General features: G+C 43.3%; 1 protein-coding gene across 10 annotated transcripts in view; it reads right to left on the bottom strand.

The window, feature by feature from the left end:
- FOXN3 (forkhead box N3) overlaps nt 1-26107 on the bottom strand; it is a 399108-nt gene that overhangs the window by 164333 nt on the left and 208668 nt on the right. For 5 of the 10 annotated variants that reach the window (XM_039535613.1, XM_039535610.1, XM_039535614.1 and 2 more), the window contains one exon: nt 18088-18644. In XM_039535613.1, coding sequence (XP_039391547.1) covers nt 18088-18630 — 543 coding nt within the window. In that variant the 5' untranslated portion in view covers nt 18631-18644. Of the gene's footprint in view, nt 1-18087; nt 18645-21676; nt 21699-22255; nt 22429-22801; nt 22931-26107 lie in introns of those variants that run through there. The other 5 variants (XM_039535609.1, XM_039535618.1, XM_039535619.1 and 2 more) reach the window with 3 other exon arrangements.

Below are 26107 nucleotides of genomic sequence, written 5' to 3'. Positions count from 1 at the left end.
TGGAGTGTGCTTTCGGACGTCTCAAGGGGAGATGGCGGAGCTTACTCACTCGCTCGGACCTCAGCGAAAAAAATATCCCCATTGTTATTGCAGCTTGCTGTGTGCTCCACAATCTCTGTGAAAGCAAGGGGGAGACCTTTATGGCAGGATGGGAGGTTGAGGCAAATCGCCTGGCTGCTGATTACGCTCAGCCAGACAGCCGTGCCGATAGAAGATCCCAGCGGGAAGCGCTGTGCATCCGGGAGGCTTTGAAAGCTAGGTTCCTCAGAGAGCAGGGTAACCTATGACTGTCCACTTGACTTACAGAGAAGCTGAACCTGAGCCTGTTTCAGTGACTGTTGACTTCGATCTGCGGTTACATACCCCGTTCTCCAGGTTTCCCCCCTTCTAACACACGTTTTAAAATAAAGTTAATTGAACACTGATTATTAACAAAGTTTTCTTTAATTATGAATTCCTGTTCTAGGGTTGAAACATGGACGCAGACTGTGGTGGGTACGGTGTGCACCGATGTACAGACCGCTTCTACACTAGAGGAATGACAGGCTCCTGCTCCTACAGCGGTCTCTGGGGGGAGGACGGTTGCGGGTGGGTGTGCAGGAAGGGGTGGGTTTGCAGGAAGGGGTGAGGGGTGCAGTCTTTGGGACGGAGTTTGGATGCAGGCTCTGGGCTGGGGATTGGGGCGTAGGAAGGGGTGAGGGGTGTGTGGGAAGGGTGAGTATGTGTCCGTGGATGAGGGCTCTTGCTGGGGCTCAGGGCATCGGAGAGGCTCGTGGCTAGGGCGGAAGGGCATGGTAAGGGCAGCCTGCCTTGCCATTTGTGGATGGCAGGCGCTAGGACCCTGGGGCAGCATACACCTCACAGACTGACCCGGGGCAGCATACAGCTCACAGACTGACCCTGGTGCCTAGTGACTGCAGTCTGTGTGTGTCCTGCTGTTGATCCTGCCCCCAAGTCTGTACCCTGGTAATGGAGGCTGTCCTATGCGATTAAAAAACCCCTCCCCCCCCTTCACACAAAGTCTTCTGACAAGAAAAACGGGACGGAAACAGTGAACAACAACAAACTACTTTTAATACTCAACTACACAGTGCGGGGATGAAACTTGGATTTGGGACTGGGTGATCCAGGAAGGGAAGCACTTCTCAAAGTTTATGGCATCAGAGCTGTGTGGTACATGAGCGCTCTGCTGGGGTGCTGTGCCAGTTTTCACGGCCCCTAGCGCCCCTCCTTTTTGTTATTTTGGGTGGGGGGGGACAGGACTTTGTGGCGGGGGATTGCGGTTGCAGATACAGTGCAGGGGGGCTCTCTCCTCCTGCCTGCGGTCCTGCAGAACATCTACAAGGCGCCGGAGCATGTCCGTTTGCTCCCTCATTAGCCCAAGCAGCGTTTGAGTCGCCTGCTGGTCTTCCTGCCGCCACCTGTCCTCCCGTTCGATGTGTGAGCGCTGGTGCTGACATAGGGTCTCCCTCCACCGTCTCTGCTCGGCCGCCTCGGCTCTGGAGCAGGCCACCAGTTCCGAGAACATGTCGTCCCTAGTCTTTTTCTTTCGCCGCCTAATCTGCGCCAGTCTCTGTGAGGGGGATGGCGGGGCAGTTCGTGAAAGAGCCGCAGCTGTGTGATGGGAAAAAGAAAGTGATTTCCTTGAAAAGATACATGTTTGCGAACAGTGAACACAGTCTACTCAGTTTCTGTGAACAAGACCATACAGGGAACCTAGTCTCACGAGCTCTCAGGACAAGTTCGAGATTTCGGAATACGCTTTCAGTGGCTGCGGTCTTGCACCGGAGATCGGACAAGCGGGGCGGTACAGCTGAATCCGTTTATCAGCCAGGCCTGGTAAGCCCTACACTATAGGCTGCTTAACAGTTAATGGGTAGCTGTGCCCTCCCGCAGAAGGCAATCTGGAAAGCATAAAGTCCGACCCTGTTCCAGCCCCTCGCGGCTGTGCCCGGGAAAGATCACTGTATGCTTTTCCTCTGCGGCCTCCAACAGGTGCCTGTTGAACGAAGGTCTTTGCTATGCAAAGTAAAAGTCAAGCAGTCACAATAGTAACAGTACACTAATTGCCCTACTTAGATGCAGCAGTCGCCGAACGACATTACCCTGAGGCGGGTCACTCGGAGAGAGAGGATGCTGCGGGAATCCCTGCACAGACCAGGACCGTATGCAGCCATGCTGGTGGAGGCAATGATTCCGCTTTACGTGAGGATGGCCTGGCGCGGAAGAGTGTGCTTCCACGGAGCACCAAATAAGGCACCTCTCCCCAGGAACCTCCTGCGGAGGCTTTTCGAGCACCTCTACGAGAGCTTCGTGGAAGTGTCCGAAGAGGATTTCTCTTCCATCCCTATATGTGTGGACCTTCTTTTTATATAGTTTTATATGGACAACTTTTTAGCTAGTTTTTATATAGTATATATTCCTGTTTTTTAAGAAATAAATGTTTCCATGTTTATAACACTTACCGACTGATCCTTCCCCTGATTCTGAGTCCGTGTTAACGGCCGGGGAGGGTTGGTAGGGGATCTCTGTGAGGGTGATGAAGAGATCCTGGCTGTCGGGGAAAGCGGTATTGTAAGCGCTGTCGCCTGCGTCGTCCTCCACAAACCCTTCCTCATCTTCCCCATCGGCGAACATCGCCGAGGAACTGCCCCTCGACACTATCCCATCCTCAGAGTCCACGGTCACTGGTGGGGCAGTGGTGGCAGACCCACCTAGAATTGCATGCAGTGCCTCGTAGAAGCGGCATGTCTGGGGCTGGGCTCCGGAGCGTCCGTTTGCCGCTCTGACTTTTTGGTAGCCTTGTCTCAGGTCCTTGATTTTCACGCGGCACTGTGTTGTATCCCGGCTGTATCCTCTGAGTGCCATGGCTTTGGAGACCTTCTCGTAGGTCTTTGCATTCCGTTTGTTGGAGCGCAGCTCCGAAAGCACAGACTCATCGCCCCACACAGCGATCAGATCCAGGACTTCCCGGTCTGTCCATGCTGGGGACCTCTTTCTATTCTGGGATTGCATGGACTCCTCTGCTGGAGAGCTCTGCATCGTTGCAGGTGCTGCTGAGCTCGCCCCGATGTCCAACCAGGAATTGAGATTCAAACTGGCCAGACAGGAAAAGGAATTCAAATTTTCCTGGGTCGTTTCCTGTGTGGCTGGTCAGAGAATCCAAGCTTGGACTGCTGTCCAGAGCGTCAACAGAGTGGTGCACTGTGGGATAGCTCCCGGAGCTACTAAGTTCGATTTGCATCCACACCTAGCCTAATTCGAGATAGCCATGTCGAATTTAGCGCTACTCCCCTCGTCGGGGTGGAGTACCGAATTCGAACTAAAGGGCCCTCTAGGTCGAATTAAACGGCTTCCTGGTGTGGACGGTTGAGCGGTTAATTCGAATTAACGCTGCTAAATTCGATTTAAAGTCCTAGTGTAGACCAGGCCTTACTCTCCTCCTCCCCCCTGGGAAAAAGATTTAAAGGGGCCATGCTCTCTAAACCCCAAAGGGGTTACACTTACTACAGCAATGAACACCATATAAGCATTTACACGGCTACACATTCTGACAGATCCAATCATTGTGTCATAATAAACTTGAAGGAAGGCTAAGACCACTGTTTCAAAAGAAGCAGAAAGCTAGGCCTCTTTGTAGGAGGTGACTAACAATGGTCCATTGCTAGCTGGAAATGGTAGAATTATCAATAATAATGAGGAAAAGGCAAAGTGTTCAATAAATATTTCTGTTCTGTAGTTTGGGGGGGGGGCGATATCATAATGATATGACTACATCATCTAACACTCTTTCCATTCCACTAGCATCTCAGGAAGATGTTTAAATAGTAACCACGGTTTAATCGGCAGGTCCCAGTAACTTTCATCCAAGTTTTCAATAAATCTTGGAACCCCATGGAAGTTCCAGAAGGCTAGAAAAAAACTAACGTGCCAATATTTTAAAAAGGGTAAACAGGATGACCCAGATAATTATAGGCCTGTCAGTCTGCACTCAATCCCAGGCAAGACAATGAAGCGACTGATCCAGGACTCAATTAAGAAAGAAAGAATATAATTAATGCCAATCAACATAGGTTTATGGAAAATAGATCCTGTCAAACTAACTTGGTATTTTGTGATGAGATAAAAAGTGTGACTGATAAAGGTAATAGTGTTGACGTACCAAACTTCTGTAAGGTGTTTGACTTGCTACCATGACATTTTGATTAAAACACTAGAAAAAGACATGAAATTAATCTACTTAATGTGTGCCATGTTAAAAGCTGGGTAACTTATAGGTCTCCAAATGTAAATGTAAACTGGGAATCATCATTGATCAGAAGTGTTTCTAGTGGGGTCCTGCAGGGACTGGTTCTTGGCTCCACACTATTTAACAGTTTATTAATGACTTGGAAAGGAACATTATACCATCACTTCAGGAATTATTTTGGAGGAGTCCTACATCCTATGTTATATAGGAGGTCAGACTACATGATCACAATGGTCTCTTCTGGCTTTGGAATCTATGAATTTCTGTACCTTTCCTCCAAATAATTCAATGAATAAAGATAGCTTTCAAACTCAGATCTAAACAAAAACGAACCTCATGTCAGGGCCCTTTTTGCAAGCTACTGAGTGGAAAAGGTTGTCTCTGGGGAGCAAATGCCACCAAAGGAAAAAAAAAATCAAAACCAAACCTCAGTCAGATGATAGTTTCCTCTCATCTGTACACAGAGTCAAGGTCTGATTGGATTCCAGACAACTGTTCAAACAGGTAGCCACAGTAATAGTGTGCTATATGACTACAACTCAGCAAGAAGAGCATTTGACTCATTTAGTAGTGGCCTTTGCTTCTATAATTAAAGAAGGAATATTCATTGTTGTGTCAGAATTCTTGTAAGGCAGAGAGTGTATTAGGGAGTTAAGTCAGGAGAACAATGAAGAGGGAAAACTGGAAAAGCATTGAGAAGACTGAATGCCTACCATAGCTATGAAGATTTTAGACTGCAAGCTCCTAAGGACAGGGACCGTGTGCGTGTGAGCCGCTTATCAACATTTCACATTGAGATATTGAAGTGAGGAGGGGGGTTTGTGGGGCGGGGGTGAAGTTTCACCTCAATTTCCAACTGAAATCAGTTAAATCAGGAGCACCACACAGCCAATGAATGTTTCATTCAAATACCAGGAAAGTCTGCTAAGCCTGGCTACTGCCACTTCCTACGTAAAGGAAGGGACAAACCCATCAATCCTCATAGGTTCTCTCTAAGACTATAAAAGACACTTTAGAACAGGGGTTCTCAAACTGGGGGTCGGGACCCCTCAGGTGGTTGCAAGCTGTCAGCCTCCACCCTAAACCCCACTTTGCCTCCAGCATTTATAATGGTGTTAAATATATTTAAAAGTGTTTTTCATTTATAAGGGGGGTGGGGGTGGAGTCGCACTCAATAGCTTGGTATGTGGAAGGGGTCACCAGTACAAAAGTCTGAGAACCACTGCTTTAGAATAAAGTTCTAGATAGTGTAATAGGAATCATGTATTAATCAGAGGGGATCTTTACTGAAGAAAAGCCTTGATAAGAAAAAATTTAAGCGCTCCCTCTCTGTATACTGAGTGAAATTCAAACCTGCTATATAATCAGGCACATGGATTTCAGCAGGGCTGTATTTACTTATATCAGGACTGAATCCGGTGGCACCTTAAAGACTAACAGTTTTATTTGGGCATAAGCTTTCGTGGGTAAAAAACCACTTATTCAGATGACTCCATGCATCTGAAGAAATGGTTTTTTTACCCACAAAAGCTTATGCCCAAATAAAACTGTTAGTCTTTAAGGTGCCAAGCACTGTTCTGGCCAACTTTGAAAGGAAAGAAGTCAGTCACTATTGGGCAAAATAGAGAGGAAAGGCAGGTGAGGTAATATTTTTTATTCTGTTGGTGAATGAGACAAGCTTTTGAGCTTACAGAGAGCTCTTCTTCAGGTCTGTGTAACGTAGGCTATGGCTACACTTGCACTTCAAAGCGCTAAGTGTAGTCAAAGCGCCAGCTCTCCCAGCGCTGTCCGTACTCCACCTCCCTGTGGGGAATAACGTACAGCGCTGGGAGCCGCGCTCCCAGCGCTGGGGCTTTGACCACACTGGCGCTTTGCAGCGCTGCAATTTGCAGCGCTGGAGAGGGTGTGTTTTCACACCCTGCTGCAGCGCTGCAAATTTGCAAGTGTAACCAAGGCCCTACACTGGCAAGTCTACACTTAAAATGCTGCATCAGCATCACTGTAGCACTTTAATGAAGACACTCTACACTCTCCAGTCGGTGTAGTTAGCTACTGCCTTTCGGGGAAGTAGATTATGTCGACGGAGGAAGCTCTCCCACTAACATAGCACTCATGGCTGTGGATTTCACACACCCCTGAGTGATGTAGTTATACCGATATAGGTCTGTAGTGTAGACAAGACGGCCTCAGAGTGTCATAGCTAAATACAACGTGGAACAGATTGTTTGGCATAAGTAATCATCACATATTTCAAGGGACCATTCATGGTGAAGTGGCCAATTAACACCCTCCAGTCAAAGGGAGCAAAGGAAAGGGCTGAGCGGGGAGATCGGCTGGGGGAGGGTTACTAGTGGATTATAGATTGTTGTAATAAGCCATAAATCCAGTGTCTCTGTTCAGTCCATGATTTTTAGTGTCTAGCAAAATGTTGTGAATTTAAGCTCCTAGGCTCATCTGTAGAAAGTGTTGTGCAGGTTTCCTTTGAGAATGAGGACTGACAGGTCAGATACAGAAGTGATCGTTCTGTGAAAAGTATTCACCCGCAGGTGATATGGTGTTTTTGTCTTTTATCATTTTCCTGTGAGAGTTCATTTGAGAGCGTGGTGATTGTTTGGTTTCACCCACATAGCTGTTATTGGGGCATTTAGTGCACTGCATGAGGTACACCATAGGTTGTGATAGGCATGTGTAGGAACCATGGATCTTGAAAGGTGTGTTGTGGGGGGTGTTGATCATTGCAGCAGTGGAGATATGCCTGCAGGTTTCACATCTGTTGCTCTGACAGGGTCTGGTGCCATTTTGAGATGGTGTGTCCTGATCTGTGGGGAGATTACTTCTGATGATGAGGCTGGGAGAAGTTACAAGATTGTTTGAAGGCCAGACTAAAGGGAAGACTAAATTTGAAACTGAGCCACAAATTGGTCCTTACTTTAAAAAAAAAAAAAAAAAAGATTTTAACTATCCATTAACTGGGGCTTTTTACAAGGTTTTAAACAACATTTGATGATGCAGATGTGATATACAAGATGGTTAAAAAAATACACAGAAGTAGCATGTATGAGTCCGTTGACACATGAATGTTAGCACGTTTCAGATATCACAGAGGTCTGTGAAAAACCTGGATTAGAAACTCAGAGAAAGACATCCCCACAATTCATTAAATGCTTATTTATTAATATTCCATATTAGTACATGCTACACTCTCTAAACCATATCAATTCACTGCCTACTAAAAACAGTGGGAGGAAGGAAATTGAAGTTCATCAGCAAATTAAAATACTGACTTCTAGGCTGTCTGAAGAGAGCTTTCAGCTAGTCTATTCAATCATAATCAGATCTTGTTAACCATTTTTCAAAAGATCTTCACAGCAAGGAATCAAGGTCTAATAGTTTAATTGTTCTGTTCCATTTCAGCCAATACATAATGTTTGTTTCCTTTTTGGGGCTACAAAATAAGAGAGAAAGGCAGCTTCTGGAGAAATTCAAGGGATAAAATATTTTCTCATTAAAATGCACTCCTTGATGTTTCACTGAAGAATTCAAGTGTTGGACACAAAACAGAAAGGTGTTTTCTGAGACAAGGGAACATGGGTAATCTTTAAATGTTCAGTCAAGAATTGGTGTTGTATTCAATGTAGTGAGGCTTTGGTGCTCAAAGGCATCTCTTATATACTTCTATGGGAGTTCATTGTAATTCACCATAGTTAAGTATTTGTTAATGGACACTTAAAAAGTCTTTCTGTGCACATACTTCAACCCTCAGACAACCCTGATGGCTTGTGCAGCCTGCTGTGCTCAAAACAGAGCATTAGCCCCAAAGATTTGTTACAACTGAAACACAATACAGCTACACTTTGTTCATTACAACTCTCAAGGAATTAGTGAGAGAGAGGTGGTGGACGAGAAAATAAAGACGGTTTCACAGAAAAGCTTGTTAATTGATTTTATGGACACCCTTCTTATTTCACAGGCACTTCAGTAACATCCTTTTATAAGTGTAACAGCACAGCGCCCTTAAAGCCTTCTCTGCTATCAATTAAGACCTTGCACAAAAGGAACCTATTGCCATATTTTAAAACTGAGTAAAAAAGGTTGCATCTGAAGAAGTGGGGCTTTTTTACCCACAAAATCTTATGCCCAAACAAATCTGTTAATCCAGTGATTCTCAAACTTTTGTACTGGTGACCCCTTTCACATAGTAAGCCTTTGAGGGCAACCCCCCTTATAAATTAAAAACACTTTTTTATATATTTATTTAACACCATTATAAATACTAGAGCAAAGTGGGCTTTGGGGTGGAGGCTGACAGCTTGCAACCCCCCATATAATAACCTCACAACCCCCTGAGGGGTCCTGACCCCCAGTTTGAGAACCCCTGTGTTAGTCTTTAAGGTGCCACTGGACTCCTCGTTGTTTTTGTAGATACAGACTAACACGGCTACCCCCCTGATACTTAGTAAAAAAGGAGAACACACAACAGAAACTGGTTCTTATAAATGTTGTGTGTGCATCTCATTGGCCCCCAGTGCACCAAAATAATTAAGTATATGCTTAACTTTAAGCAGGAAAGTAGTCTCACTGATGTCAATGGAACGTCTCACGTTTAAAATTAGGCATGTGTTTAAGCAATTAGGAACCACTGAGGGTGCAATCCTGCTCCCAGTGAAGACAGTGGCACAACTCTCCAGTGGGCAAAAGAAGTCTGGTTAATGTAAACAAAAGTCTCAAAACACTTATACTGCTATTCCTGTCCCTTAACTCAGCCCTAAAGTCTACTGGCCAACAGTGCATCTCACCTCCCCATCCTCACCTAAGTAGCCAGCTTCTATCACCACAACAAATATGGGCAGCTTGTTCCCACTTTCCTGTCTAGCAACTTCAACTCACAAAACTCCTCTCAGCTTGCTCCCAACCCACGGCAGTGTTTTAGCACTGCCTGTGTAGACTAGCCCTAAATAACTCACTCTCTTTATAGTTTATCCTAGAGAAGATTAAGACATGATTTGATCATAGTCTAAGTACCTACAATGGAAGATTTCTGATGGTAAAGAACTCTTTAATCTAGCAGACTAAAGCATAACAAGATCCAATGGCATGAAAATAAAACAAAACAAAAAATGTATGCCTAGTTATGTACTCTGAATTCACGTTAAAAATTACAATTGTAACAACTTAACTAGGGATGTGATGGATTCTCAATCAACTGATATTTTAAAATTTAAAACTGAAAGTCTCTCTTAAAGGTACACTCTTGCTCAACCAGAAGTTATTGGCTTGATTCAGAAATTGCTAAAATTCTATGGCTTGAGTTATTCTGGTCAGACAAGGCAATCATAGGGCAGAAAGGACTATTATGAACCCCAGCAGAGTGCCAACTATCTCTCTGTGAAAAATTCTTTCCCAAGTAATGCAGAAAGTGTCACTGGCAGTGAATGTGCATATGCAGATTGCTTTAAGACAGACAGTCTATTCAGGCTCCCTTTCCTCCCATTCTAACTAATGTCTTACCCCTATTAGTGATATTTTACCTGTCAAAGGCCAGGACATTAACAGATCAGAGAAAAGCCATGTATATTAAAGAATCACTTCTCCACGAAATCCTCCCCTCTCTCTGCCATGACTCCTTTCTGCATGAGCTCCCAAAGTGAGAAGAAGGAAACAGCCTCTTGCTGTTCTGGTGCAAATCACAGTGAGCTCCCTGAATTTCATAGCTCAGAATGATTGATGGGGAACATGTATCTACAGCATCTCCACTAAACTCTCATTAGGTGAGAGGTTCACTGCCAAAAACAAAAAACAAACCACATAAGAACAGCCATGCTAGGTCAGACAAATGGTCCATCTAGCCCAGTATCCTGTCTTCTCACAAGTGCTTCAGAGGGAATGAACAGAACAGGTAATCTTCAAGAGATCCATTCTGTGTGTCACCCATTCACAGTTTCTGACAAACAGAGGCTAAGGACACCATCCCTGCCCCTCTCTCCCTCCACCCTCCCCCACCCCCTGCCATTGATGGGCCTACCCTCCATGAACTTATCCAGACCATGGCTACACTTGCAAATTTGCAGCGCTGCAGCAGGGTGTGAAAACACACCCTCTCCAGCGCTGCAAATTGCGGCGCTGCAAAGCGCCAGTGTGGTCAAAGCCCCAGCGCTGGGAGCCTGTACGTTATTCCCCACAGGGAGGTGGAGTACGGACAGCGCTGGGAGAGCTCTCTCCCAGCGCTGGCGCTTTGACTACACTTAGCGCTTAAGTGCAAGTGTAGCCATAGCCCTAGTTCCTTTTTTAAACCTGTTAGTGTCTGCGCCGTCACAACATCCTCTGGCAAGGAGTTCTGCAGGTTGACTGTGCCTTGTATGAAGAAATACTTCCTTTTGTTTGTTTTAAACCTGCTACCTATTACTTTCATTTGGTGACCTCTAAGTCTTGTGTTATAAGAAAGTAAATAAGGAAGTGCTATTTACTCTCTTTCTCCACACCAGTCATGGTTTTATAGATGTCTATCATATCCCCCCTTAATTGTCTTTTTTCCAAGCTGAGAAGTCCCAATCTTATTAATCTCTCCTCAAATGGAAGCTGTTCCATACAACTAATCATTTTAGTTGCCCTTTTCTGTACTTTTTCCAATTCCAATATATCTTTTTTGAGATGGAGTGACCAGATCTGCATGCAGTATTCAAGATGTGGGCATAATCATGGATTTATATAGAGGCAATGTGATATTTTACGTCTTATTATCTATCCCTCTCCTAATGATTTTCAACATTGTTAGCTTATTTGACTGATGCTGCGCATTAAGTGGATGTTTTCAGAGAACTATCCACAATGACTCCAAGATCTCGTTCTTGAGTGGTAACAGCTAATTTAGACCCCATCATTTTATATGTATAGTTGGGATTATGTTTTCCAGTGTGCATTAGTTTGCATTTATCAGCACTGAATTTCATCTGCCATTTTGTTGCCCAGTCACACAGTTTTGTCAGATCCCTTTGTAACTCTTAGAAGTCTGCTTTGAACTTAACTATCTTGAGTAGTTTTGTATCACCTGCAAATTTTGCTTCCTCACTGTTTGCCCCTTTTTCCAGATGATTTATGAATATGTTGAACAGTTCTTGTCCCAGTATAGACCCCTGGGGGACACCACCATTTACCTCTCTCCATTCTGAAAATGTAGGGCTTGTCTACACACACAGCACTGCAGCTGCACCACTGTAGCACTTAGTGAAGATGCTACCTATGCTGATGGGAGAGTTCTTCCATCAGCATAGGTACTCCACCTCCCAGAGAGGTGGTAGCTATGCCACATCCCTGAGCAACACAGTTATACCGACCAGTGTAGACCAGACATTAGTTTTAGAGTTAAGGTTGTCTTGCGGTAAATTGTGCCCTTCCAGATTGTCAAATCCAGCAAAACTCAAGCTTGTGAAAACCAGGAAATAAAGAGTGTACATGTCCATGCAACCTCGCCATCAGCTATAATGGAGGCAAATCCATTAGGCAAGGGTAACTCTGGAGCAGTTCACCTCATGGCCAAATGAGTATGTGGATACTCTCAGAGCTCTGAACCTATTCCAGGTGAAGGGGGATCCTGGCCTGATCGTCATGACCCAATTATCAGCAATCAGCCTCAATGAATACACACCATATCACACCATGGTGATGGGCCAGGTTATCCCCATCTTGGGGTATGGCTACACTTGAGAGTTGCAGCGCTGGGAGTTACAGCGCTGGTCGTACAGATGTGTAGGGAAAGTGCTGGTGCGTGGCCACACTCACAGCTACCAGCGCTGCAGTGTGGCCACATTTGCAGCATTTGCAGCGCTGTTGGGAGTGATGCATTATGGGCAGCTATCCCAGCGTTCAAGTGGCAGCAACGTGCTTTTCAAAAGAGGGGGGTGAGGTGCAGTGTGACGGGGACCGGGGGGAAAGAGAGAGAGTGGATTTTTGGAGCTGACACTGTATCAGCTCCCTGCCTTGCAAAATCAGAATTTTTTCCCGGCCCCTTACTCTTAACTGCAAACAGCCTGCAGACCAGATAAGCAGCTGCTCCAACTGACTCCCTTTCTCACCCCTGCCCCCGCTGTTTCTCTCGTCAAGCAAACACTCATCCCCCTGCCTGCCTCATTCACAGGAAGGTAGTGGGTTTATCTCATTTGATTGTTCAGTCAGTTACAGATTGATCACGGCAAACAGGAGCTGTGTTTGTTTTTTAGATAAGCAGCTCCCGGAGCCCCGAGTTCACAACAAAACAAAGAGAGGCAGCATAACAAATCAAAGGGAGTAATTTAGTTAAAAGCATTCTGGGATATCTGCTAATACCTTGGAGGCCAATAACAGCGCTGGTGTGTGGCCACACTTTATGAGCAGCGCTGCAGCACCAGCGCTACAATCCTTATACCCCAAGCAGACCCAGGTGTACGGCCAGCGCTGCAGCCAGGGAGTTGCAGCGCTGGATGTGCCCTGCAGGTGTGGACAGTTACTAACTGCAGTGCTGGAAAGCCTCCACCAGCACTGCAAATCTCAAGTGTAGCCATACCCTTGGTCTACAGGCCTCAATATGAGCTCCCTCAACACGAGTGGCAGTCTAAAAGGAAATACTTGATGGTCTTGGCTTTGTCTGCTGTGGACAGCCCCTTTAGCAAGTATTTCCCCATTCTAATACGGAGAATCCAGGAAAGCCACAAAGAGGTGCCCTGCTACTAAGATGAGCCTTCAAGGAAGCAGAAAAAGCCTGGTAGAAGTCCATCTTAGTAGCAGAAGGGAGTAGAGGAATGGCACTAAAGTTTTATGACTGGCTGCTGCTAGATTTAACTTTGATTAGAAAGGAACTCCCATCAATTTACAACAGAAAACAGGGTGGGGGGGGGGAGGGAATCTCCTAATACGATAGACATCCTTTCCCTTCGCTTACTTATAAGACAGTAATGATCCAAGCAAGTTCTTGTTTTTTGGAAATTGGAAAGCATACATGAGCCACATGCTCTGTAGCTAAGATATTGTCAGCTATGGTTCAGCAAAGGGTGAATACCTAGGCTCAATACATAAAGGTCGGGGGGGGGGGGGAAATAGGGTTTCAAACAAAAAAGTGTTGCATACCCTTAACTACAGCAGCACTAGTGGGTGCAGCTATAATTACAGCAAACCTACATAATGCGTCTGAACTAGCTTAGCCCTTTCCATGAAAGCAGAGGAGCTGCCACATCAGTAACTCCGTTGCTAAGGCAACTGCTTACTTTCCATATCAACTGCAAACTCGTTGCTATGGAGACACATATACAAGAAAAATTCCTTTCTATAGCCAAGGACCAGATGGTAGGGAAGTCGGAAAAGTCATGGGCTAACGGATTGTACTAAATGGGACATACACTACAGGGCATTTAAATCTGAATTTTTGCAATAGGTTAATCTGAATCACTGAATTCAGAGGCTTAGTAGTATAGACAAAGCCAGGGAACTCCTATACTTAGGATCATGTGATATTTTATATATGCTGGAAGACTATTATATTATTAAATGCTAAACTCAAATCAGAGGTTTTGTACTATAAAGTACTAGCATTTTTTCTCTTCGCCCACCCCAGATAATCACCATCCTAGAAAAATTACCTAGTAATCCTGGCTCTTACTGATCTACAAAGTGTCTATTGGTTAAGACAATGTCATATTACTAGTGCAAAGATATTATACAGTAATAGCAATATTTGAACAAACCCTTGTACTGTATCACCCGAAGTTTCTTTCCCACCATTCAGAAACATCAGTGTGACAATATCAGAACTTTGAAAACAGAAGCAGTGATGCAGTTTGTAGATCTTTTTTCGTGTGGCACAGAGCACAGGACACAAAAGTCAAGCACTCACTCACTCTCTCTCATATTATATAAATACACACACACACACACACACGAAGCCATGCCCAATTAAGTACACGGAAGGTCGCCCTAAATGCAAGAGTCATGAAATTGAAGGGTTCAGATTAAAATTCCTCTCACTGTGCCTAGGTATTGCAGTCCACAAGGTGCCATATAAAAAATGGTCAAGCTTCCACAATAAAGGGATCACAGAAGCAGCCTGTGCCTTAAACATGGTAAATTACCTGCTGAAAAGTCTCCCTACTGTCCACTACATAAGTGCAAAGCAACAGGAAAAAAAGTTAGTGAAATTCGCCAAAAACATATATTTTTAACCAGTTCTACTCGTGTCACATCTCAGTCTAGATAACACAGAGCTCTATACCTGGAAAGAGATGAAGCTCCCAGCCCAAATCTAGCAGCCTGAGGATCTAAGTTCCCTCTAAGCTGTGTAGCCACACAGCAGGGGGGATGAGGTGCCTCTCTCCCAGCCCTGGGCTGCTGCCACAGCCAGGGAGAGGCGCCTCTCTCTCACCTCCAGGCTGCTGCAGTGAGAGAGAAATCCTCTCTCCCCGCCGCAGCCCCAGGGCAACCTGAATCCCAAACTCTTCATTCCCGCCCCAGCCCTGAGCCCCCTCCCACACTCTGAACCCCTCAACCCCACCCCTGCCACACATCACCTCCATATTGGTGCACATAAAATTCATTCCACACATGGATGTAAAAAATTAGAGGGAACATGGCTGAGGATGTGCAAGTTATAAAGGTCTGACCTAGTAATCCTGACATGGGAAGTGATGGAGGTATAGGGAGAAGGAAGAGAGTAAAATAAAAATCATACCCATGTACGTGTGTTCCATTCTTATTGTTTACTGTTGTCTTGCCTTCCACCCTCCACTTCTGTACACTCTACCCACATCTCTTTTGTTGTGGACCTAGATCATACCTGCCTCAGCACAGATCTTGTCTTTTCTACTTGCCTGCAGAACATTTACTCCAATGGCACTATATTAAATAACATGACAGCTAAAAAAACAAAACAAAAAAAAAACCTAACCTTAAATTAGACACAAGACAATGGTTGCAGCCTTTACAGTCACCACAAATACAGAACAGTCTGTTATCAGTCAACCCTGAGCATGCAGCACAAAAATGGAAAATGCCTTTTTACTTTGTTTGCCCTTGCCTGCAACACCACAAATGACTGCCACATGAACGTAAACTGGGCTGGCTAAGAGTTAGCAAACTAATATTCTGAAAGGATTCAAGGGAGAATTAACTGTTCACCAGTATTTTTTCAGAAAAACAAATACTGATATAGCATATACATTTAAGCACTGGAAAGCATGGCCATGAAAGAGAAATCACCTAGCTTCCCACAATGTATCAACACGCATCAATTAGCAAATGCCTGCAATTCCAAAAGCTGATTAAAAAAAGAAAACAAAACAAAACCAAAAAAAAAACCCTGAATACACTGGGCACATTTTGGAACTTGCCTCGTTAACATTTCAGGGTGTGCCATTTGCTAAACTACATTTCCACACAAAAGAAATAAGTAAAATACACACACAAACCCAGCTACTTGCACACACTGTTTCACTGCAAACTTAAAGTATCGTCTTGAACAATAATACTATTAATGGGAGTTTTGTGATCCTAAAACAAAGATTCAGTCTGTATTTACACTCTGCCTTTTGAACAGGTCTTTTACAAGTTATGCAGTTACCTGTTATAAGACACGCGCAACAGGTAAAGCCTACTACTTCCCCCAAGCCTACCGTTAGATGCCAAAGCAACTGAATCAGCAGTTGCAACTAGTGAGTGCCATGCATGCAGGTGTCAAAATGCCAGCACTCTTGGAGAGAAACCCAGGAGGTATTTAAGTGACTTAATTCAATGTACATTTTAAATGGACAATGGAGATCTCACCACTACTACTGCTGGTTCCCATCAGGAGAAATGAGTGTTATGAAGAACTGGGAAATGGATAGACAGATATTTGTACATTTTTGACAGCTCATTTTCTCAAGAAGAGATCAAAACCTAGTCTCCTTATTTATTATTAGTTGGGATTTCTAAAATACTCATCACCTTAATAGCTGACATGGTACCACCACTGTGATCATGACCACCAATTGTAGGTGATCAGTTTTCTAGAGTCTTGCATAGTGCAAGAGGAACCCCTGTTTCTCTAATTTCCTATAGAGGAAATCACTTTGTGGTGTTACTTATGGTCCCAAAAGACTGTTGGATGCTTGACATACACACATAGCAGGGAACCTGCAATCTAGACAGGAAACTTTGAAAAAGAGGAAAACGGGTGTAACAAAAAGCAAATGGGAATGCTAAACACACATCTAGCTTGTTCCAAGATTTTTTTGTTTTATTAAGTCTATTTTGTTAGCTTGTTGTGGTCAGGAGTGTGATTTATAAGCCACGATAAGGAATGGTATGGCATTTTCCCTGCCTTACGTTTTCACTTCCAAATAGGAAGTTAGGACTCTAATTTATCAAGTGAAACGAGCTCCAATTCATGAATTAAAGGCCAGTTTTAATCTCATGCATGCTCACGTATAGCAACAACTAATTTATCAAAATGTGTCATTAACACATCAGAGACCAAACTAGCTGAAAGGGTGAATTCTAGGAATCCAGAGTTTAAAAAGTAACAATTGAGTTAAAAAAAAAAAAAGTTTGGAAATCTAATCAAAAAGTTGTTAGTGCCTATCTATGCATTCTCTGGAACATTATTTATTCCACCTCAGAGTTACATCAGCTTCAGTTTCATTTTCACAGAATTCAGGGTCAGATCTCACCTAATCTAGCTTTGGAGCAGCCAAAATATGTTGCAGCCAGAGCAACTGCTAAACCAAATTAAAAATACAAAGCTGAATAAATCGGTATTTTTCAAACCAAAGAGTGTGTCCACTATATAGATATTTCCTATAAATTTGTGTAATTTCACCTGCCATGTATTTCACCAACCTGTTTGCTCTCTAATTCTAATTGGAGAAATAGCAGCCTGCCAATTCTGGAGGCAGTTCCTCCGCTGAGGGTTCATGAGTCCTATTGCTTTAAGAGGCTGTAGCCATTTGGAATTGGACAACTGTTGCCCTTAATGGACAGATTTATGCAATTAAAAGTTTTGCAGGAAATAGTAATGCTCTCAACACACTGTTCATTTTCCCTTCCTCTCATTCACAGCCTGGTTCTTCAGATGCAACTGAAAAAATTTAAAACAGTGAAACCAAGAGAAACAGCAATAGTGAAGATCTGGGCATTAAAAATCTGCTTCTAAAACCCATGCCACCTCACTGAGGTCAAGGAGGCTGAATGGACATAAAAGAGCATAATTTAACTTCTGGTAGTCACAGTGGTTACAGGATGGGACCCAAACACCTGTGTCACCAACTTTATCCTTGGCCACTGCCTTCCACACTTATGTCCTCTCAGAGGAGATTCTCTTAAGCACAGCTGAGACCAGGCAGGTTAAGTGCACAGGAAGATGGCTCACTACCAGAACTCTGAACTTCTTCTGAATGTTTAAAAGTGACAAAGTTTCTTCAAATTGCAACTCAGAGAAGGGAAAGGGGATGGAATCTTACACATGGCATCCCCTCTCGCTACACATTTGTATAAGCCAAGAACAGCACTGCACACTATTTATAGTATGAATACATGCGTCTTGTATAGCTGGAAACCATTAGCACAGCATGATAACTAAAAACAATATTTAACCACTATGCATGAAGACACCAGCTGGAAAAATAAAAAAAAACCCAAGAGTCCTTTCTTACAGATGTCTAGACAATGAATTTAATAAAGTCAGAACGAACCATCCTAGAGCAATGCTGGCTTTGTGAATGTAATGAACTGAAATTACCAGAGATAGTAATGTAAACTGCATTTGACTATAGTGAATACATTTTAAGATGAGCAGATTTATTTCATTACTAACAGGTATGTCTGAATAGCTGGAATCTTACCTGACTTCTGTCTTTGTCCACCTTCTTAAAACACTTATTCAACGACAGATTATGTCTCACAGAATTTTTCCATCCAGTGGGAGCATTAGCAAAATAGGGAAAGTGTTCTAGGATCCAGTTGTATATATCCTTTACAGGCAGGCGTTTGGTTGGCGAGTCCTCAATGGCCATAAATATGAGGCAGCTAAAGGAATAAGGAGGTTTGCAATTGGGGTTCTGCTTGGCATCATAGGGCATGTCCGACTGAGCAGGAGAAGGAGGCGTGTCATCATCAATGTCCTGAACTGGGCTAACACTTCTTAAAACTGAGTCTCCAAAGCTTTTCAGCAAATTCTTGCTCTCGTGTAACCAGTTCAAGTTAGTTAGTTCTTCATCCTCCACGGCCCCTTTATCTAATCGGATGGCAGGCAAAGAGAAATCTAGGTCCTCGTCCTCATGAAGTGCCTTTGATAAATCGCTATCTTGGAAACACTGACTCAGTCCGCTGGAAACACTAATTCCTGAGCCCTCTGGCTTCTTACTGGGAGGCATGACTGGACCCATTTAGACAGAAGCACCTAGCAGAGTAAATCCAAAGCAGGGAGGGGGGGGAAAAAGAAAGAAAGTTAGCTGGTAAGACAGCTATAGCATAACAACATTTTGACAGCTTTTCCCCAGTCAATAATTTGGCCTTTTATGTTCTACATTAAAAATGACAGGATCACATAAACATACATCCAAGACTGTTACGTAAAATAATTTACAATCAGGAAAAGGAATGCGATTTCAGTCCATAGGATAATACGATAATCCTCATATGCCTCAATTCTGCATGTATGTACTCAAAACTCCATACAGGAAATCCAAAACACACATCCCTTTAATGATTAATACATATATCAAATCATAGAATACTCCACTCATACTTCTTTTTATGTACTTATTAACTTTAAATAAAAAAAACAAAAAAAAAAACAGGGTGCACAAGGCCAGTTGCTTCAGATTAAGTTCAGCTGTTTGAAGACAACACAACAGCATTGTGATTAAAGTCACTCTGCCTCCTCTGGCGGAGGGCACAAGCAAGCAAACGTCAAATTTAGCTATAGCACAATTATGATCGAGCTCAAAACTAGGAGCAGTACTTTTTAAACAGACATGAAGGGGATCCTGCAATTTGGGACTGGGCCAAGAAATACAGAGCCATGTGCTAGAAACACAGGACACATCAAAGTACAGGTAAACAAAGGGGGTTTGAACATACTCTGAAACTTAATTGAAATGTGCATGGGAAATGTTACATATTATAAAAGTGACTTAGAAGAAGTATGGTGACAACATTTGCGGAGAATACTGCATTAGGGGGCTAAGAGGGAGTGAGAGATCAATAATATTCAGAAGGCCTTGGAGAGATCAGAAGTTTTTCCAGATAAATAATCTCTGTGATTCAACAGAAACAGGTAGGAGTAAAACAAAACAAAAGACAAGTGGGGGGCATTGCAAGGGGGATATGTGCCTTCAGTTTTCATAAACAACAAAACATTAAGCGGATTAAAAAAGATAGAATTTTACATCCACCGCTAACTTATGGAGCTTTCTGCACAAGTACTTAACATGAGGAAAAGGATGCCTGCATGGAAACAAAAGTGTAGACTATATTGTAGATTATATTAAGCACTATAATTCCTCTGTCTAGCAAGGACACATTTGGCATACTGGTCATAGAATCACAGACTTGCTGTAGTAGTGAAGGAGAAATTATAGCAATTGGCAGACAGAATTACACGGGAGCTGAAACACCTTACCTACAGAAAAAGGCTAAAGGGGTTAAGGTGGGGGAAGCCAAGGCCAACATTCTGGGGAAGGGGACGAATGAAGGAGGTAATTCATGGGATATAAAAGAGGGGAAAGAGTGCCACTACTGCAATTCTCTTCACAGTAGTGATAAAGAGAACATGCTTATGCAAAGATAAATTTAAAAAAAACTGACTGGCACTACCACACATAGAAATAAGTTAAAATACAGTAAGACCACTACAAAAAGCAGAACAAAAATAATTAGTCTGAGACAGAAGCTATCTGGAGGAGGAAAATATATTGATATAGACCTGTGGAAAGAGAGGCTGAGCCTACATAGACACTACTTCCTAGATTTCTAAAGATAATCTGAATGTCTGGAATATAAATATGAGTTTTACAGTTTACTCCAAAATCAGGGCACTGTGCACTGCTCACCTATGCTGCAAACTCAACTTTGGCTACTAATGGAAGTTATGCCCCATGAGCTCCTAAACAGGAAAATTATATCATGGCTGACAGTAAAGTAATTTAATTGCACTGTTGCTATGACAACATGCTGCTCTCTTTCTGTCTAATTTGCTTATTTGCCAGTATCCTCCCAAAGGGCCATATCATGCCATCCATTTTTAGACAGAACTCCTCACTGATTTCAATGGTGACTTCTGCTTAAAGACTAAGGACTTACACACTAGTTGCTATATTCAGTCACTGATTTTTTTTTAAAAAGTTGCAGAAACCACCAAAAAAAAAAAAAAAATTTTTTTCACATTTATGAAAAAAGTCCTAGATTAGTGGTAACTTTCCTACAGTTTTTTTTGTTATTATTATTATTATTATTATTAATAGAACTAGGGGAAATAGTCTGACTAAAGTCCATAGGAAGCCCCAAAATTACAGAAGTTATCAAAATACAGAACACTTTCCCATAAGTGAATTCATATGAGAAAGGGAAAGAGACAATAAATCTCAAGTCAGTCTGATTCTTTCACCTTTGCAACTAAGTAAGGTCATTGCCCTTGCTGGGTTCTCAGAACTCTCAAATCCAATTGGAGTTCAGCAGGAGTTGAAGATGCTCAGCACTTTGCAATTTAGGCCCTCAAGCACACTAAAGAAAAAACAGTGCCATCGTATACATGGTCTATTGGCTTGCTGTCCCCTAAACTTTGGTTTGCAACATTTTTTTTCCACAAACGACAACTGAGTTTTCCAGTATTTGACTGTAACTGTATGCCAAATTGCATTTTTTCCCTCTCCATATTTAGACAAAAAGAAATGCCTGATCACATGAGAGTCTGCAGTTAAGCAAACATTTTTTAATCTGCTGCCAATGAGGTCGCTCCACCAGATATGTAAATAGTTAGTCGCTGGTGAACTGCTTTACCAACTTTTCTGTTTGGTATGAGTTCACTCTCTTTCGTTTCCCGTCACAGAGGAACAGAAATGGTTGAGAGGAAAAAGAAAGCGGGGGGAGGGGAAGGTTACTACCCACCCACTATTAATACGTTCTCCAGAATAACTACTAGAAATATAGTTGAGGCCTACACAGATGTGTATCTTTACACACACAAAAAAGAGTTGACAAAGGAAAAATAAAGGGGGGGGGGAGAGGGGAGGCAGCCAGAGACTGGTTCTGCTGCACTTTGAAACAGGCACATTGCAACACTCGTCCTGTACTTGTCAAAAACATTTGAAGGGGAAAAGGCACGCCGTGACTGGCTGGGATTTGAGTCAATCAATGGCGTTGCTAGGAAACTGGAAAACTGCTCTTATTCCTACACAGTGCCTGTGCCATTTGCAGTTGCAGCAAACATACCTTCAATGCTGGTGAGATGTCATAAACCTTTTATTGGCCTTACTGGATCATGCCATAAAAGCAACTTATCAATATACCTCAGAAGCCTAAGGCGTTCTGATCCCAGCGTTCTGATCTATTATTCTGACCATCTCTTTCTACCGCCAAACACCGAATGGATTTTTTTTTAAATTATGTCTTTGCTAAAAGAGAGTCTCCCCCCACCAATTGGTAAACAGACAGCATGACTTAAGAGCTGGAGACTCAGACTCTGTTGCCTACGATGGCTTTTTAGTTTAAAGACAATGCCAACTCTGTTCATTAAGTGTCTTCGGAAATCAAGGTAGCAACAGCAGCAGCAACTACACCCCCCCCCCCCCATTTAGGGCATACACAGAACTCTCCGATCAACTTACTCCCTTCTTTGGTTTAACTAGCACAGACACGATCTACCATTCCGAAAGCCGATCAGCACTTCTGTAATTAATGAAAAGAGCTTTTCAAATTTGCAGAAAAAGGATCTGCGATTTCCCTCTCGCCACACTGAGCTTCCAATGCCGTGCCTTATGCAATCTTCAGAAATAACAAACAACAACTTACCTGGCTTGAGAGAGGTTAGATTTTACCGCTGTCCTTTCATGGTTATTATGCAAACTTTCATCTGATTGAACAAGGCATCGTCTCCTCCTTTAGACTGAGCCAACAATGTGCAGAAGGGGAAAGGGGTCCCAGGGCGCAAGAGGAAATACAGTAGCATGGGACCCCTCTGCAGTTTTACCTTCCCGCCCCCCCACTTTCAGCCTTCCCTCCCCCCCTCCCCTTTACTCCTGATGGGCAGCGATTTGGGTCGGTGCTAGCAGAAGAGCGATAAATTGTTTCCACTGCAAGCAAACAAAAAAAGGCGACACATGACCAGGGAGGGAGGGAGAAAGAGAAAACGTGGGCTGGGCCAGCACTAGAGCAGCCACGGAAGGGAGGGGAGGGCAAGGGGGTGGGGGAGGGTGTTCGCTCTCAGTGCACACACGGAGATCCCAATTGCAGGCGGGAGGGGGAAGTGAAAACACCCTCCCTGCCCGCCTACACCCCCAGCACGGCAGCTGCCCCAGCAAATCCGGCTCCCCCCTGCTCCACGTTCTGATCGCTCACAGGAAATTCGCCAGCTGCCTTCCCTCCTCCTCCGGCTCCTTCAGTTGCTTCTCCGCCACTTCCCCAGAGTCGTTCTCCCTCCCTGCGAGTTATACAGACACTTCCTCTCTCATGGGGGCTCCCCTCACCCCTCCTCGCTCCTAGTTTGGATGGTCTGAAAGGCACCTCAGAGTTATAACTCGGGGCTTGTCCCCAACTCGGCCTTATCCGAGCTGTTAGTGCGTGTGTGATTAGAAACATTGCTGAGCCAATGTTTGCCCTGCGCTCTGAAACTGGCGGTGCAAGATCTGAAAACATCAGGAGAGAGACTATAATCGTCCCAATGAAAACACTGCCTCGCAAGAGGGTGAGAATTTAAAAAATCTCAGACTTAAAAAACAAACAAACAAAAAGTTAAGGTTGATCGGGATGTTACAGCAGCCCCAGGCCTCAAAGTTGTTCTCGAGAGCAGCAGGGGCAAATAGCTGGTTCTGGGCTCTGGAATTCACTCCTTCATAGTCCCAGCAATCGAGCATTGCTCCTTTGGGGGAAACAATCAAAGATACCTCTTTATTCACACTCTCCCCAACCATGGATACTAGTCTCCCCCTGGCAAGGGGTATCCTGGGAGTCCTGATGTTTCTATTTATAGAAACATCTATAATGCTGCAAAACGTCTGTTAGTCTATAAGGTGCCACAGGATTCTTTGCTGCTTATTTATAGGAATGCACCCCTCCAGTACAACAAGATTATTAGGCTTCAATATTCAAAAGCAAGACACAACCAAATGCACCCAAATTAAAGCTGTGCCAACTGGCTGTACCCATCCCTCAGCCCAGAAGAGACTGGGAGAGCAGACAAGTCTGAAGGTCAACAAAATGAGGGTTAGAAAAAACAAAGCAGGGGAAGCAAACTACCCAACACTACTGAAAACACTAACCCTTGCATTTTGTGTAGTCATAGCCCCATGCAAAATGGATGTCAAATGATATGGTAGTGCTTTTACACCCACTATGCACAGGGGTAAATGATAGTACAGGTGTAGGACAGTGGAGAATATCCCCACCAGCATCCTTACAATTTATACCAGAGAGCTCTTAGCTCAAGTGATTTAGTTTAGCAAATCCCAACTGCTGAGATATGTATCCACACACAGAGAAGTACTAAATTATCCAGGGCCCAATACAGTTAAAGTTCTATAGATTTAAAAATGGAGCTATGAGTCTGACAGTTTGCTCCACCTGGGGATCTTTCCTCAAATGCTTTAAATTGCAACAGAAAACAAACCAGAAACCAACACAATCAGGGAGAAGAGAAACCATTTATTCCTTAGAGAAACATGTTTTAAGGCCTTGACTAGGAAAAAGGTACTTAGCTCAACTGGGTGGGAATTATCTCAAGGGGATTAGTGTTAACTCAGTTGAGAAACCCACTTAACACCAATTCAGTTAAACTAGTTGAATTAAGCCAATTTAAAAAACAAAACAAAAAACAACACCCACCCATTTTTTTGTTAGTTTAGATAGGTTCTAAATGTGCAGCTGCATGAGTTCAAGAGCACTGTCTCTTAAGAAAGTAAAAACCCAACAGCTAGGACTTTTATAAATTTCTCATCTGTACAGTTCAAAATATTGCACAAATCTGGGTCAACAGAATTATACAAGTGGAGAAACTGAGGCACAGAGAGGTGACGTGACTTGACCTCAGTCAGTGGCAAAGCTAGATATAAAATCCAGGCCTCTTTACACCAAATCCCTACACCTATAATAAATATAATAAAGTACTAGCTTTTATATAGTGCTTTTCATCAGCAGATCTCAAAAGACTTTATAAAAGGAGGCTGTTATATTTATCCGTGTACAGATAGGGAAACTGAGGCAGAGAGGGACATGACTTCCCTAGAGTCACCCAAGTGGTTAGTGGCAGAGTAGGGACTAGACACCAGGTCTCCCAACTCACAGTCATAGTACTCTATGCACTAGGTAACATTTCCTGCTCTAATACTGTATTCACATAACTGAGTTAAGAAAAGAAAATCCAGATACAATTGACCACCTTTAAAATTAGCATAATTAATAGTTTTAAGGGTAATCCAAAATCAAGTGTTTTCCATTCTGAATTAACAAAATCTGCAAATTAGTTAATAGCTACACCAATGTTTCCCTTCAACATAGGCCAGGTCTACACTAGAATTGTTTACCCATACAATGTTGGTTAGAGGTAGGGTGACCAGATGTCTCGATTTTATAGGGATAGTCCCGATTTTTGGACCTTTTTCTTACATAGGCACCTATTACCCCCAACCACCGTCCCAATTTTTCACACTTGCCATCTAGTCATCCTAGTTAGAGATGTGATTTTTATACCAGCAAAAGTGCTGGTGTAGATGCAGTTACAAAAGCAAAAAAGTGACTGTTTTTCCATTTGGAGAACTGAGATAAATTCTGGTCATGTCTTGCTAAGATCTTCCCTTGCTGATAGGTTTTTCCCCTCTGTCTACTGAACTGATATTTCACATTCTTGCATGTTTTCTGAAAGCTGTGCCAGCAGCTGAATGTAAGAATGGAAACAATACCCATTAGACAACACAATATCTTTATTACCTGCTCCTAACAATACCCTGCAATCACACTTCTTTCTATCATCGAAGCACACTGTGGACCATTACCTTACACAATTCTTATCTCATGGCTATGTTGTTTTAAACAGAAACTAAATTACCAAATAACACCACCCCCAGAAATTAACTCCAAGTACTTGGAGAAGTTCTTTAAGTAAGACAACTGACTCTCTATCAACATCAAAGAGGAGACATTCACCGCATTTGCCATTGGTTTCAAAAGTCAAGCCTCTTACAAAACTAAATGGAATTCAGTTAATGAGCATTGTTTCAGAAGTGTCAAGGGCAAAATCTCATGGGATACTGTTGTGGGATATAAAGACTATTGCATCTAAAATCTCAGTACCTATGTATGTATCCTGTTCAGATACAGAGTTCAATTCTATTCTGTTTCAAATCAGTAGTAAAATTTCCAATTGACTCAATGGGAGTAGGATCAGTTCCAGAATGTTACAGCTTTTCTATGGAAAACAGGTCCTGCCACAGTAAGCCATAAGGATAACAAGCAGACGATCAGCCCAAAAATGTTTGAAATGCATGTATGGTAGGCAGTATTCTCTACTGGCTAGAGCACAGGACTGGAGGACAGGAAACATAAATATTCCAGTCCTTGCTGTCAGCGACTGTGGCCATGCAGCACCGCTGCAGCGTGTCAGTGAAGATGCGCTGTGCTGACAGAAGAGCGCTTTCCCATTGGCATAATAAA

This window comes from Mauremys reevesii, linkage group 4 (assembly GCF_016161935.1).
Source record: "Mauremys reevesii isolate NIE-2019 linkage group 4, ASM1616193v1, whole genome shotgun sequence".
Classification (NCBI taxonomy): domain Eukaryota; kingdom Metazoa; phylum Chordata; order Testudines; family Geoemydidae; genus Mauremys; species Mauremys reevesii.
Note: the sequence above shows the minus strand (reverse complement) of the source record. Positions and strands in the feature narration are given on the sequence as shown.